This window comes from Sciurus vulgaris (genome assembly GCF_902686455.1).
Source record: "Sciurus vulgaris genome assembly, chromosome: 5".
In the NCBI taxonomy this organism is placed as follows: Eukaryota; Metazoa; Chordata; class Mammalia; order Rodentia; family Sciuridae; genus Sciurus; species Sciurus vulgaris.
The window spans coordinates 116,184,319-116,199,877 of record NC_136465.1 but is presented as its reverse complement, the minus strand read 5'-3'; the positions used below and the strand labels follow the sequence as shown (position 1 = coordinate 116,199,877).

Genomic DNA, 15,559 nt, shown 5'->3' with positions numbered 1-15,559 from the left:
AATTCAAGTACTGGCTTCTCTGAAGAAAGGAGGAAAAAATCACATTTGTGTGTGTCATTTATTTCTGTTGCGCTGGGGGAAGAGAATTCAGTTTCTCTCCTGCCTCTTTATCGCTGGGTAGAACTAACTCTAAAACACCAATTTCTCAACACGTAACCCTCCCAAATCGCGAGTTTTCCTTTTTCCCCCTTTTTTTTCCTTTTTAAGCTGATTGGCTTTTCTCTATCTTGCTCCTTCCTTTTCTTTTCGTGCTTTCTTTCTCCCGCCTGGGTTGGGGTATTTTTGTGGGGTTTCTGTTTTTCCCTTGGCTGTGCTGAGGCAGCAGGCTGGGGCAGGGTTTAGGATTGCTCCTTGTCGGTTTTCTCTTTATTCATCTTTTTCATCTTCATCCTCCGGTTCTGAAACCAGATTTTGACCTGCCGCTCGGTGAGATTGAGAACCCGGGCCACCTCGTACCGACGGTCCCTGGTTAAATACATATTGAAGAGAAACTCCTTCTCCAGTTCCAGCGTCTGGTACTTGGTGTAGGGGCAGCGCTTCTTCCTCGTGGAGCGGGCATGGATCCAGTTGGCCACGGGGTTGCCTGGAGGGCCAAACATAGGCAGGGGTCAGTGGAGCCCCTTTCCAGCCCAGGACCTCTGCCACCCCAACCCCAGGCTTAGCCAGGCTTCCCAAACCCAATAATTGAACCTGAATTTGGACACGTTTTACCTTAGGAATTTTCCCCCTTCCTCCTTCTGCATGCTGCCCCCTCCCCACCTCCCCTCCCTCTTCAGTTTCCAGCACCTAAAACTGTAGGAAATCCGAGGCTATCAAAGCCCCTACAGTCTGGTCCTCAGCTTCAAGAGTAGTAATTCGAGAATATCCTCATAAAAAGTCCAAATTCCCAACCGTTTCATAGGCCCATAAACGCTTCTCTCTCTTGTTTTTTATTTTTATAGCGAGGTCTCTCTCCTCCCCACCTCCCTCCTCCTCTGCCCCCTCCCATCCTCCCAGCCCACGACCAAGTCCTGAAATTTCAGCACTTCTGCTTCCTGACCCTGAGAGTCCCTAAACCCCTCACCACTCTCTCTAGTGCCTGTCTCCCGCTCAGAGTTCAACCCTGCTGAGGCGAATTCTCAGGACAATGCTGAGATGGGGAAAGTCTTTCTTCTCTCTCCAGAGAGCTGCTGGCCTTGGGAACAGGTTCCCCTATATCTTGGCCTCCAGTGTCCCCTCTTGCCAGCTCCAGGACAGGCTATGCAGGAGCCAAGCCTCCAATTTCAGGTTTATGGGAGTAGCTAAGGGCAGGGAGGGAAGCCTTCAGAGGGGTATAATTAGGCCCTGGCCCCTTGTGGGGCTAGAGAAAAAGATTTCCTGCAGCCCCCTCCTGGGACTCCCCCAGACACTTCCTCACACCCAGGGGACTGCACCCCCTCTCCTGCCTTTTCTCCTTCTTTCAAAACCCTTTCTCTGGCCCTGCAGTTCTCACCTGCCCCCCACCTACCCCAACCAGCCCTCCTTTGCAATACTCAGAAGGTTCCTATCTCCCTGATAGGAGCCTGATTGTGATTGTGTGTGTGTGTGTGTGTGTGTATGAAATTCTCTAATCTGGGGAGATGTCTCCCCACTCCACATCCCTGACACCCATTCTCAACCCTTTCTCCTGTAAACCCTCAGAAGAGGGTTCTCAAGTTTAAGGAGACTCAGATTCTACTTCTCTCCCCAGTTCCCTCTGGAAGTCTTGATCTTTTCAAGATCCCAGGCTGTAAAATCCCTGAAGACCCCTCAACCAGTGCTTCTGGGGGAGGGCAATGGACCTTCTGTTTTATGAATCCATAGTGGGGTGAGAATTCCCATGCTGATGGGAGGCAAGGGTGATTTTTCTCCCAGAGGTATTTCCTCTCTGCCCCTAGTATTCTCCTCACCTCTCCCCTGTCCCATCTCAAACCATAAAATGAATCTCGCCCCCCACCCCAGTCCCTGGCCCTGTCTGCATTTCTTCGAAAGTGGCAAATGAGTCAAAAACCTGGGCTTGGAGAGGGACAGGGGTCTCTCATCAAGTCAGCATCTGTGAGAGGAGCTCCCCTTCGACCCTCTCCCAACCTGGCTCCCTGGGCCCCCTTCTCAGACCTTCCTTCCCCTGAAAGCTCCCCAAGGTAATTCGCTTTTATTGAGTCTTCGCCCCCTCGCCCTCGCCCCTCTCCCGCGCTCCCAGCATCGCTCCGAGGGGCTGTAATTCGGCTCCCCCCGCCTGTCCTCCCCTCCCCTCCCGCGCCGGTTGTAAAGGAAAATTGCTCCCAACTTACTGGGGTCCAGGTCGGCCTTCTCCTCTTTGTGCTTGCTGCCGGCGAGTGCGTCCGCCTCGGGCGAGGGCAGTGTCTGCGGGGCGCGGTCGCGCAGCTCCCCGGGCGAGCCGTACATGTAGTCCGGGTAGCTGCGGCCATCTCCCGGGCCGCAGTCGGCGCGGCGCCCGGGGTAGGCGTCCGGCTTGAGGGCGTAGTGACGGCCCCCGGCCGGGAAGCTGGGGAAGGAGACGGCGCCGGACAGCGGCTCGAGCCAAGTCCGCATGTAGCGCGTGTCGGCGCCGAGGTGGGGCTGGGGGCCGTACGGGTGATATACCACGGACGACTGCGAGGGCACGGGCGCCCACGACGTGCTGAACACTGCCGGCTTGGGGGCGAAGCTACAGGACGGAAAATCGCTACAGTCCGGCACCAAACCGCTGGGTCTGGCGGCGGCGGGGTGAGCCCCTGTGGCCGGAAACCTGGACGCTAGGAGGTCTTCATTGTCGTGAGAGATGAGCGAGTCCACGTAATAGTTACTGATGGGCCCCGTCGCCGACATCGTAACAGGGTTTTACATACATAAGATTATTGTATGAACTGTATATGTACTTTTTATCTGCTCACAGAACAATCAAGGCAGGTAATTATTTTTCCAGCCTTTTCCCGGCAGCTCATTGGCTCCCCAACCCCCACGTGATCGTATTTACCCAAAAATACGGCGCGGATCAATGCGCAGGGGCTTTTTTTTCCCTTGCTTCCCCCCCCCTCCCACCCCCTCTCTCTGCTGATCCCCGCGACCTGCGTTTTCCTGGGGGTCCGCAACTCTGGACTCAAGGCGCCGGCCCCCCCTCAGGATCGCTGATAATCAGAGAACCCCCCCTTGCCCATGTCCACCCGTATAAACAGATGGCTCTCTCCAACCATGAGGATTTTTTAATGGGGTGAAAATACCAGTCCCCGAAGCAAGGGTTCCCGGACCCCCAGGGTTGAGCCGGGCGCAGGAGCCCCATAGGGGCGGGGAGGCCGGTCGAGGTAGGTGGAGGAACTATTTCTTGACGTAATCTGTCTCTGTCGGCCCTGAAGCTCCCGCAGTCTCTGAGCCAGCCTAGATCAGCGATTGTCAGTTCGGAACGTGGCTTTTAAAAATGCGTTTTTAAATAGTGTGTATGTATGTATTTCTTTCAGGAGCAGCAGCAGTGAGGGAGGGAGGGTGGGAGGGGACTGGAGAAGCTGGGGTGGAGGGAGGGAAGGAGGGAAAGGGGAGCATCCTTCTGCCACTGGACAACTCAGCCCCCAAATCTGGGGTAGAGGAAGCTTAGGGAAGATGATCTGCGGGTGGGAGGGGAAGAACTTCGGAATCTCATACACCTTTATCATCAGCCTTGGAAGTCGTCGCTTTGGCACAGATATACAAGCGCCTTTATTTTAAATTTATTGTCTGTATCTATTTATGTTTCTTTGCCAGCTTGAAGAAGTGGAGGAGAGATCTACACAACTTAAGTGGGGCATCCCCATCCCGTTTGCCTGCTCACACTTTTGCCCCCAACTCCACCTCTGCGACACCCTACCCCCCAAAAAAGAAGTCACTCACTGGTTCTGCCTGCAGAGAGCCAGGGTGAGAGCGGGCAAGGCGAGAGAGCGACCTCGGTCGTGGGCAAGTAGCTTGTTTTTACGTCCTTCAATAAAAATTTTATGAGGATCATTTGATTGTTCATAAATGTGTCTTTCATTAAATAAAATTGTAGGCTGTTTTTGGAATGGGAAAAAAGCAACGGAGGGATGGAAGAAAGCAATTTCTTTGGGGTCGGATTCAGGAATTCTGGAGGGGGCAGTGTGATTGTAGGTGAATATCAGATAACTTAGATTACCGCCCCCCCATAGTTGATTGCTACCCTCCTGGAATTTCGGGTTCACTGCACAGCCCTAGGCTTTCCATTAGACTGTCCCATGGTGGTTTAGTAATGGGGAGGGCATTAAGCAATCAGAAAACCCTTACTGTGAGTGCAAGAGGGGGGTTGAGAGATTGACTAGGGGAAGGAGAAGGACAGGTGATGTCCCCAGAGGTGCTGTACCTAGGCAGGGCAGAGTGAGTTTGAGGGAAGGGTGCAATTTCAGGGTCAGAGGGAAGAGTCCTAGTCTGCTCTAGGGGAAATAGGCAGGAGCTGAGGCTGAGATGCTGGCTCTGAAGGCAGCAGGGAAGGAGGCTTCCCAGATCCATCCATGCTTGCCCTGCTTTCCCTCTTCTGTCCCCAGGAGGGGACCAAACACCAGGGGTGGGGGCAAGGACTGGGTTTCCCCTGTGCCAATCTCCTCTGAGGTGGAGAAGGGCTGGGGAGTGCATTATGTGTATTTGGTGGGGAAGAAAGTTGGGGGGAGGGCACAGCTGCTGCTCCCAGCTTGGACCCCAGCTCCATAGCTCCCCTCCCCAGTCCCTGCTCCTCCCCCTCTTCAGTTCTTTCCATTTCGGTCTACCGGGGCTGGGATTTCAATGCACAGGGGAGATGAGGGAAATAATCTGACTGGGCAGAAGCAACCCGGGATTTGCAGCCTTGTCCCCCTCAGCTCCTACTGTCTTCTCCCTCGGACTGGACTGGCTAGGAAATCCCAATTACAACAAGAAACAGAATATCTCTTTGGCATTGATGGAGTCGAGTTAGCTGTCAATCAAAAATCTTCCTCACTAGTTCAAGGAAAAGACGGAAGGTTCCAGTCCCTCTGCGGAAGCTTTCTCCAAATCTCCAGCACAGTCAGCACCTCCCCCAGCCCTTGGTGACTGGGGACCCGGCCTGGCTCTTGGGCGGCTGCTGGCAGCGATAAGCAAAGACATTTAGCCTTCAGCGGGGCCCCGGGCCAGACTGCAACCAAGAGGACACCAGAGGACGGAGCCTAAGAGAGACTGAGCCCCAGACAGCCTGGGACAGACCAACTGCAACACGGCGCCAGGCCCAAGAAAGGAAAGAAGGAAACAGAGGATTAGGATAAAAAGAAAAGTGGGGGGGAGAAGGAAAGTCAGATGGAAAGAGAGTAGGGAAAGGAAGGCATACAGATAGCTAGCCTGAGGAAGGACAGTGATACGCAGGCAGGCAGGCAGGACGGGGCAGGGCGAGAGCTGGCGGAGCAGCCGTGGCATTGTGCAGACCGCTTGCTTGCCGGGCCTTTGCAGTGGGACCGACTCCGGGCGCAGCAGCCACTTCTGTCTGGACACAAAGGAGGAAGAGGCCTCTTCTCCTGCCCCTCCTGGGGGACCAGCTCTGGTGGGTACACTAGGCCTATGGGATACAGAATCCCATATTGGCCCAGACAGCCGCCCAGGCGACTGGAGGCTGATCCATGCTTTGGTCAAGGAGCAAAGAAACAGAAGGAGAAAGAGCATTCATGCCTGCTTCTCCTTTGCGTTTTCGCCAGGCAACAGGGCCCCTCTGCCTCAACCTCAGCTTTCCTGCAGAAAAGAGTCCTTAAGGATCCTCTCCTATAGACTTCTGGTCTTTGGGAGAGCCCCTAAAATGGACATCGTGGCTGTAAAGAGACACCCCCTTCTCTCCTATCCCCTTTGAACACTGCCTTCTTTTCAACTCTTGAGCTCCCTGAGCACCGGCCTGCCTACCCTGCGGAGTCTGTAGCAGTCAGTCCTCAGGATCACCATCTAGGGATCTTTGCTGCCCGTTAAATCCCCCAGGAAACCAAGGGGGATTCTTGCCTTTTGGGAGCAGGAACTCCGACCCTCCCCACTAAGTCACAGGCACAGCTGTGGATCAGGAAGCAGGCCTCGCCCACAGCCCCCTCCTGGCCAATGTCCCATTTTCCCTATGCCTCTCAGAGAGAGGAAGCTGTGGGGAGGCCTTGGAGAGCCTGGGAATCCTGAAGTCCAGTAGGCCCAAGTAAGACAGGTTCCACAACTGCATTATGGGTTGCAGCCCCTGTTTGCCACATTTGGAGACAGGATGGCAGGTCAGGGCTCGGAAGCAGGCTTTCAGGCTTTCCCTAAACCCGGGCTTATAGGTGTGGGGGCACAAGGCTATGGGGGCACCAAGAAGGAGGGGCTTATATTCCTGGGGTTCAGTTACTCCTATTCAATCTTCCACCATATTTCAAGACCCTCTCACCCACAACCACTCCCTTTAATTTTCCTTAGCACTGCTGGGGCAATTTGAGAGACCTGAGGGGACTGAGAGTCCCTGTTGGTGTATGTGGGGGGGACCCAGTTCTAACTAGCAGTTCTGTAAATTAACTCGGATTGCTCAGCGCTCTTCTCCCACCCCCGATTCACTGGGCACTGGAGAGACCCATAAGGGGGAGGGGCACGCTTACTCTATCACCTCGAACCTGGGCATCTGAGACCACAATCAAGCTAGCACCACCGTGGGAAGGACAGACAGACAGGTTAGAGTCATCCCCTCCCCCTGTCCCGCGGCTCCCTTTCAGTGATTTAATTTCCCTCCGGTTCAATCCACACCGTCAAGTTCGGATTAAATTTAAAACAGGCTTTTTTCCCTGTGCCCCCAGTGGGCCAGACCAGCCGCCGCAGGCAGGGATCCCGCTCACCGCTTCTCAGCACCGGCCCTGCGCGTAGAAGGCCTTGCTCCATTTGCTTTCATTTTCCTTCTCCCCCTGAAATGGGCTCATTTCACCTCTCCGCTGCCCTCTCCCCTCCCCGCCCCCTCCCCGGTTCCCTTCTATTTTCCCCCCTTCTTTTCGGATCCCTCTTTGTTGGGAAAAACACACCCACACACAACTCCTCCTAGCTAAGGCCTGCCTGCGCTGGAAGCAGAAACTGAGTCCTCTTGGCCTGCCGCGAGGAGACCCGCGTCCTGCCCCCACCCCAGGTGGGTATCCCGGATCCCTGCACACCCGGAGTCAGGCCCCCAAGCCCAGCAGGAGTGAAATCCCCAGGGCCTGTGAACGTGGCCCTCTCAACGCCACGGCCTGCCACCAGGCCTGCATTCCCGCTGACGCCCCCGCCCTGCCGCTCCGCAGCAAACGGGGCTATTTCCGGCTCCCCCAACACGTTGTGGTTTTCCAGCATGGGGAGTGGCTGGAGGGGGAGCCGCCCCAGAGCTAGGGCTGCCCTCTGCCTGGAGCCCCAATGGCCCTGAGCGCGTTGTTACCTGATCTTTTGTGTGATGTATGTGTCGCAAGGAAATTTGCAGTGACTTTGGAGCCCAGACTGAGCAAGCGGAGGTAGCGAAAGGAGAGACAATACCGGCCCGAAGTACAATTAAGGGGTTAGAGCCTCTGGTCTCTCCCCCGCCCTCCCTGCCCGACTGGGAGCTGTCTGGCCTCAAACCTCAGGACGACTCAACGAACCTGGAGTCAGAAACAGCCCGTGGAGGGGAGAGCAAGAGGACTCGGTATCAAGAAACAAGAGGAAAGCTCCCTTCCAAGTTGGGGGCGCCGTAACCCGCCCTGCTGAGTTGCAGAGAATCCAATGAATGAAAGTGCGCATTCCGACGACTAATTTTTCCGAATTGTCTCAGCCTTTAGAAGGAGAGCCTAGGGTTTGGGACATCTCAGACAGTCAGACAAACCGCATCTCCCGAGACGGACAGACTCACAACATGAGTGTGAGCCTGAAATAATATACAGGTTCAACATTCCCCGAGGCCTCGTTGCCAGGCCTGGCGGGCGCGATCTCCCTACCTTCTCTCCCGCCAAGGCCTCAGGCAAGAGACCCAGAAGACTCGGTCCCTCTGGCTTGGTCCAATCCCGCCTCGGGAAGCGCCTTCGTTACCTGCTCCTCGACTCCCCACGGCCACAGATGCAGGGCAGCCGCCTCCCGCCGCCGGGGGAGGAAAGCCCCGGCCACCGCAGCCGTCGCCACCCGCCCTCCTTCCCTCCCTCCCTCCATCTCGCCCTCCCTCCCTCTCTCCCTCCCTCACGCGCTGCTGCTCGCGGGGCCCTCCCGCGGGCAACCTGCTCTGGACCAAATCCAGGTATCTCCGAAAGAGAAAAAAGAAAGGACCTCTTATGTGAAAATGGAAAAATGGAAGACCCTTAACTGCATTTATTTTTTAAGCTCTGACCATTGGTCGGCCTCAGTTCAGACATCCAGGACACAGACCGGCAGCCGCAGAGGTGTGCGGGGCCTGCTGCCTCGCCCACACTGACCGCCGCGCCCCCCGCACTGCACGCAGCACACCCTCTAGGCCGCCGCCCCCGGCTGCCCAAACGCGCAACAGACCTCAAGGTCCTTCCTACAGACTCAACATCCGGTTGCTGGCCTCGCCGCTGACCACAGCCCTACAACCCACTTTGCTCCGTCTGTGGCCAAAGTCCACACACGATCAACCTTGTTGGTTCTCTAGTGCCCTGCCCGGACACCCTTCCTAGTCAAGTCGCCAGCTGGGCTACACTTGGGCTGCGGCGCTGCCCAGGACTTCAAACCTCGTCTCCTGAATGGGACCCACACAAAGCCCTGAGAGCTGGCGTTCCCACCCGTAGCCCCAGTCTCCGGTTTCCGCCTCCCCCTTCACCTGTTCCCCAGAAGAGCTTCCTTCATCTCCAAGCAAGCGGAGGCAAGGCCGATGGCCGGGGCGAGGTCTCAGGGAGGCCACAGACATCAGTCGGGCTGAGCTGGAGCCCCCGCAGCCGGCGAGATATCTGAGAGACCAAGGCTCTCCTTGGCGAGCTCTTGCCTTTTCCGCCTTCTCCCGCAAGTCTCAAACACTCACACGCCGAGAGTTCAGCTCTATAAATCCTGCTCCTCTTTCTCATATCATAATTAAAAAAAACCAGTAGGGGAGGTTTTAACTTTTATTGCGATTTCTAGAGTTGGGCTGAGGAGCATATATTAAGTTTACGCTTATGCGCTCTCTGCGGGGAGGGTCCTTTAAGAAATAAAAATCCATCTTAATATCCGCAGACGAGAGAGATAATTTTTCCCTCCTCTTCACGCTGTTCCTTCTGAAGACTCCCTTCCAGCGAAGCGAATAAATAATTACCATCGCCTTAGCCATGATCCACTGTCCCAGGGCCCAGAGGTGGACTCATTACCAGACTGGCCCTCACCTTGGCCCTATGAGACCTTGCTCCATTTCTTGGGATCCAGGGAGGAGGACCCACTGACCCCTGGCTCTGTGGCCACCCCTTATAAGCCCTCTAGCTTTGAAATGGAAATGGGAGCAAAGGGACCCAAATCACATAAGTCATTCATTGGTGAATTTCGGCCCATCGGGGGACACTATCTCCAAGCCAAGTGCTTTTGAGCACCCTGCTCCAGCCTGAGACTCCCCTTACCCCAATCCTCTGTGTGCTTGGGTCAGACTAAAGACTCAAAGGCTGCTAGAGGCTCCCAAACCAGAGGAGTCCCTTGCTTCCCACCAGCTGGCGTGTCTCTCTGGAAACCTCCCCATTTCCCTGGGAGCCTTAGAGATTTGAGTACATCCCTCCAAGGGAAGAATTTTTTTTTCTCTCACAAAGGGATAGGAGATAGACTGACAATTCAGCTGGGGAAACGAAAGGCTCTATTTCCATTTTCTCCAGTTTCCTTGAGGTTCAAAATAAATCTCTTTGTATAAGACAGAAGAAAAAACTGAATGAGTATGTGTATAAATAAATATAGGGGATTTGAGCCTAAAGGAGATGGAGAGATAGAAACAGAGACCTACATTCATGCAAGGTTGCATATATTTCCCCCCACCCCAGCAAATGACTGAGAGAATATAGAACACCCTGTGTACCTATTTTGTTACAGGGACATGATTCTATTCCCTATTTGAAAGTTTATGTTTTAATAATCATAATTATTCCAAAGTAAGAGAACCAATAACCCAAACTCTTTTTGGCTTCCCTTTTCCAGTATCTCTGAGAACAGGGTATACCTCCCCATTCTTCCTGACCCCTCCCCCACTTTCAAAGGCAAAGAAACATCTTTTGAGACCCTTCTTTCTAGCAACCAGGGCCAGAACTGAGGAACCCAATTCAAAAGGAGTGGAGGCAGCTTTACAAAGTTTCTCATTGCTCAGATTTTCCCCTACCCCGTTCTCCTCCCCTCCTCCCCCTGGCATCAGACAACAATCTTCCCAACAACATAGTAATGGTGGGCGCTGGCAGCTTGTTCACCTAGACATTTCCATGGAACGCAAAGATAGGCAACTGCCTGACAACCACAGATTCACCGATACACAGACCAAGGCCTATGGGCAAAGACTGCTAAACAGACCCGAGCCAGGTTTTTACCCTGATGTTTCCCAGTAGGGTGTTTTGGGGGTTTCTACTTGGACTTGATAGCTTTTCCATAATCTGTTAATACCCCAAATATGTTCTTCCTTTGGAGATGGAGCTATAGAAGGGGAAGGGGAGGTAGCTGGGCTGTCTTCCAGAGTTCCCCAACTCTTAGAACCTCCAGGCACCTCGCTTTTCTAATGAGAAGCTCCAGCCCCAGCCAACTAGAGGCATATTCTCTTTTGCAAGTGGTAGGTGAGAGATGCTAACCATTCCAGAGACCCTTCCTCTTTTCCCTAATGATTCTGCCCCACCCTGCTGTCCAACTGAGCTGGCCCGCCAGGCCAAACTCAAAACTCCTGAATTTCCTTGGAATTGGCTGGACCTTCTTTGTCTGTCTCCATCAGCTGGGCCCAGGAGACAATAGCTGCAGGAAAAACTCCTTTCCCTCAGTCACGGGATTGGGACAGACTGGGGAGGGGACAGTATAAAGCAGGGTTCTCCAGACTTATCCTGCGGTCCCATTCACAGCTTGCACCCACTTTGCCCTATCTGGGAGGGGGCTGTGGGGCAGACTTACTGGGGAGGGAATGAGCAGGAGAGGTGGGTTGGGGCCCTCGACGAAAACCGACTGATGTAACTCAGGCAGTTTCTTGTTGCCGAGTTCAAAACTCAATCCCAACAACATGAAACTACCTAAGCCACAGATCAGCTGAGCAAGCAGGGCGGGAGATTCAGCTTTGCATCTATCCGGAGGAGAAGGGAAGGGGGTTGGGGAAGGAAGAAATTCAGCCCCGTCCCCCTTTCCGCCCCCACAACCTCCCTAAGGACTAGAGAGAAGATTTTGTGTGGCTGGGTGGGTAGGGAGTCTGCCTTCATCAGTTTCTGGTCTAAGCAATCACTAAGGGAAACTCTGGTGAAATGGGACCGCTAGCCACCAAATCCCTGCCCCACCCCCAGCACCGCAGTGGAGCTATTTCCCTGCATCTGGCCCTGGCCCTGAGGGAAGCTGGATTGTCCTTCCACTCTTGAGCTGGGTCCCCTGTCTTGTCCATCTGGCTCTCCTGCACTCTCGTACACTCTCGGATCATTTTCCTCTTTCAGCTCGGTTTAGGCTTCCTGGTGAGCATGAGTCCTACCACAGCGCCTGTGCTCTGAAGCCACTTCCAATCAGACCACTTGCCTGGCAAAGCCCTACAGGCAGGGAGTGTTAAGGACCAAGAGCCCTGGACAAGGCTCACACCCACACCAGCAAAAAGCAGGAAAACCTAAGCATCAAGCTCCAACCCACTCTATCTCTCCCTCCTCCCCCCAACAGACGACCAGACTGAGAGACACCTAGACCAGTGCGTGAACCTCGTGGTGACTCTAAATGCCCACAAAGATAAAGAAGCCAAAACCACCAATTTACCCCTTTAACCACCGAACCCCATAGCAATGGGCCGGGGAGGGGAAGAGAGGGAGCTCAAGACTGCTGCCCTCCGCTGCCAGCACCCACAAGGCAAGCCTGGGCTCTTAGCAAGCACGGATGCCTGAAACACCTTCTTCTCAGCTTGCCCACTGCACGCCAGGCACCTGGGGACGCTGCTTGTCCCCACTCCGCCGCCAAGAGAAGAACAAGAAACCGCTTCTCTTACCTTATCGCTGCTTCCTCCTCCTGCTGCTGCCGGCGTTTCTGTTAGCTGCTGTCGATGTGTGTGTGTAGGGGGGTTGAGCTCCTCGCGCCCCTCCAGCGGTTAAGTTTATTCCTCTCTTTGGATGGGTAGGGGGCTCTTGGGGTGCCCCCCAGCAGTGGTGGGGTGCGCCCAGCCCAGCACCCCAGGCAATCAGATCCGTCTGCTCCTCAAGATTGCAGTTTGCTCTCTGCCTCTTTCCCTCCTCCAGTCACCTTTAAATGCATCTTTTACTGCAGCACCACATTATATTTGCAGATCATAAAATCCACCTCTCGCGCGCACCAAGACCGTCCTGACATTACTGTTTTATGACCTTGACTTATTGTGGTCACCTGGATAATATTTAAATCAACGTTATGGTCTCTCACTTACATTAAACCCGCCAAGAGACGTTCTAGAAAGGCTCTAGGAGATGAGTCAAACACAAAACACACACATCCACACACTCAGCTTCTTTGGGGGAGGGGGGTGTCGCTAAAAAATACTAAAAACAAAAAAACCACCCATTTGAGGATTGTGATTCCGGAAATTTATTAGGATTTTTTTCTCCATTAAGGAAGCTACATGCAAAAGATACAACATACAGAATATCTTTAAATAACACAACTCCCAGACAGGGACAGGGCAATTTTTTTGAGGGGGGGTCATTCTGCCTTTGCTTTGCTATGTTCTATTTTTAATTTTTTTGTTCCTCTGCATGGAATTTTTGAGATGTTAGCGGACAGGGGATGTGGGGGTGCTGGGAGGGGCGGGAGAAAAGCAGAAAGCAGTACAAATACAAGACTTCAAGCAGATTCTCAGAGCGATTGGGAGGTAAAGACACAGAGAGGGTTTCGTGGAGACGCTGGGTGCTACGACAGACACACAAACACTAGCCGAACTTTCCAAAACGTCTATTATTCTAAGGAGGAAATGCAGCAAGGAAGAAGCGATTCTGACTGACTGTGCTCTGCGAGATTACAGACCCTCTCTGGTTGGTTATTTTTCTTTTCTTCCCCTACAATCGGGTGGATTCGATCTTAATTTTGCACAGAGAACAGAATGCTGTGTGTGAGTGGGTGAGTGGGGGCTGACACACACACCAGTCACACTCCCACCCCCATCATGAGGGCATACACCACACCCCACACCCAGGCACCCCATTTCTCATGCTTTAGGTAGAAGCATCCTCGCAGCACGAACCATAGGTCCCTTGGAAGGAGAGTCTGAGGTCTTTGCCTTTTTTTGCAGGCGCGTTGCATTTATACTCAGGGAGGAAAAAAAAATATCACCAGGCACAAAGGGAGGAGGGGCGGGGAAAGGAAGGAGGAGGGAGGGGGAGGGGAGACCGCGCACTCAGGTGAAATTAAAATTGGAGGTCAGTTCCCGGATCCGATTCTCTCGGTTCATTTTCTTGAGTTTCATTCTGCGATTTTGAAACCAGATTTTGACTTGTCTGTCTGTAAGGTTAATGGTCTTGCTAATCTCCAGGCGGCGCTCTCGCGTCAAATACATATTGAACAGAAATTCTTTCTCCAATTCCAGCGTCTGGTGTTTAGTATAGGGGCACCTCTTCTTCCTTCCGCTCTTTGCTGTCAGCCAATTTCCTGTGGTGTTTTCTGCCTTTATCTCCTCTGTTAAAAATAACATTATTTACATAAGTATCCCTCGAAGATGCAAACCCTCCCAGCAGCGCTGCAACCTTTGCCAGCCTGCTGTTGGGGAGACTGAGGGAGCACAGGGGAGCTTCTCTCACCCCACAGGCCTAGCCAGTGGGATCCTCTTGGGCACAGGACTTTTAGAATGTCTTTGGGTCTAGACTTACAGGGAGAAAGGGTGGAGGTTCTTGCCTTCAAAGCATTCATTAAATTTAGATTACCCAAGCCCACATTAATCTAGCAGATCCTGAGTATTCTCATTTTTCTCAGCTTGCTGACCCTGCTGAGTTTCCCTAAACCTCTCCAGGCCCTCCCTCAACTCTGCTCCGCTCCAGCTCTGGAAAATTCCAGCCAGACTGAATAGTATTTTCCAGGCCCCAGACCCAAGTGCAGAGTCCACCCCAGAACCCAGAGTCAATTTCCAAAGAGCTTTGGCCCCTTTCAACTCAATGGAGGGACTTTGTCCCAGTCTCTGCAACCAGAGGCCATTGCATTGTCCCTGCACCACCCTTCCAGCTCTAACTCCCACCTGAGTTGCCAGAGAATGACTGCCCCATTAGATCTCCCTGTTGGCATCTCTTCCTCTCCTGGCTATTTCCCCCAGGTGTGTGAAGCAGGGAAGCTTGTTGGAGTAGTGGAGGTCAGGGGCAATGGCTCCGGGGCAGGCTGAGGGGTCCTCAGACATGTTCCCTGGCCAGAGGACCTAAGGTCAAGGGAGAGAGATATCCTGAGATATTTTATCCTCCTAGAACTCTCCTGCCCAATCTGTGTGTAGATAGATATGTATGCCTGCAAACATACATGTATACCTGCAAAGATACATGCTTGCACATACATCTGTACACACAGAAATGTACACATGTCCACTTATATGAGGAGATACTATAGTGTAGTGTGTATTTCCTATTATCTTATTAATAGGTTCTCTCCCTAGCACATATTCTTTCTGAAATGAACCAGCCTTGCTCTTCAAGCAACAGAAGGGAACTTGGCCATTTATTAAGGGAAACACACAGTCCAACGACCTAAGAGGAGGCACCCAGCAAACAACTCTGTTATGGTTCTGTGCTCTCTCTCTCTCCTCCTTGTGCCAAAGGAAGCTGCCAGGTTCCAGGATCCTATCTTGAGTGGGAGTAGTAAGGAAGTAAGTACCAAGGGAACCAGAAAACACCAGAAAGATGCAAACTGGAAACTGCAGCATAAAAATCTTTGCTTATTCTCCATCCTTTGCACCTGCACCATCCTGCCAAGTTGTGTACAGGCTCTTCACATATAACTTGTTTATTTTTCTTATTGGTGTTGTTGGATTTTGGGGGGAGGAGAGAAATTATAGATGGGGAAGTTCAGCCAAAAGCTGTCTTGGCTCTGGCCTGATGGAGACACCAAAAAGGTAGGGGGACAAGAAGAGCACAGGCAAAGTGCAGGCTAAGGGGATTAGTTGGAATAGGAGGGTTTAGTTTGTGGTGTGGACACTAGGAGAGAAAGAGGAGCCTATGGCAATGGTTGCAATTTGAGGTAGGAGATGGACTTGTTAACCTTGACTTTGTTTTGGTGGGGCTAGAACACAACTTTTTCTACCATAAATCTGTACCCCATTCAAGCTCAGTGTCTATAGAGAGTGTATAAAATTAAACCTCTACAATGCATATGTACCACCAGGAAGGTTTCATGTGTGGAGCTGCCTCACTCTCCCTCTTATCCTCACAAACACACCAGTGGTCATCTTCGGGCCAGGTCTCTACGGACTGATTTTCAAGGCCACCCTTGTAAAGCAGACCCAAGAGGGTGAGGTTCTACTCTTTCGTGCAAAAAGAGTGCA

At 52.9% G+C, this 15,559-nt stretch overlaps 4 protein-coding genes across 5 annotated transcripts in view; all 4 read right to left on the bottom strand.

Moving 5' to 3' along the window:
- HOXC6 (homeobox C6) overlaps positions 1–8,012 on the bottom strand; it is a 35,712-nt gene extending 27,700 nt beyond the window's left edge. Inside the window, exon 1 of the mRNA XM_079140991.1 lies at positions 7,905–8,012. The gene's annotated coding sequence lies outside the window, so the exon portion shown is untranslated. The remainder of the gene's footprint in view (positions 1–7,904) is intronic.
- HOXC4 (homeobox C4) overlaps positions 1–8,021 on the bottom strand; it is a 60,311-nt gene extending 52,290 nt beyond the window's left edge. The window contains exon 1 of the mRNA XM_079140982.1: positions 7,905–8,021. The gene's annotated coding sequence lies outside the window, so the exon portion shown is untranslated. The remainder of the gene's footprint in view (positions 1–7,904) is intronic.
- On the bottom strand, positions 42–2,907 carry HOXC9 (homeobox C9). Its single transcript, XM_079140997.1, has 2 exons — positions 2,289–2,907; positions 42–583 (listed from the first exon to the last, which is right to left on the bottom strand). The coding sequence occupies exons 1-2, from the start codon at positions 2,824–2,826 to the stop codon at positions 339–341; spliced, it is 783 nt and encodes a 260-aa protein (XP_078997123.1). The 5' UTR covers positions 2,827–2,907; the 3' UTR covers positions 42–338.
- Positions 8,022–12,617: 4,596 nt separating the features above from the next.
- The window catches only part of HOXC10 (homeobox C10), a 40,243-nt gene continuing 37,301 nt past the window's right edge, over positions 12,618–15,559 (bottom strand). For both annotated transcript variants that reach the window (XM_079140969.1, XM_079140968.1), the window contains one exon: positions 12,618–13,716. In XM_079140969.1, the coding sequence (XP_078997095.1) occupies positions 13,439–13,716 (278 nt within the window). In that variant the 3' untranslated portion in view covers positions 12,618–13,438. The remainder of the gene's footprint in view (positions 13,717–15,559) is intronic.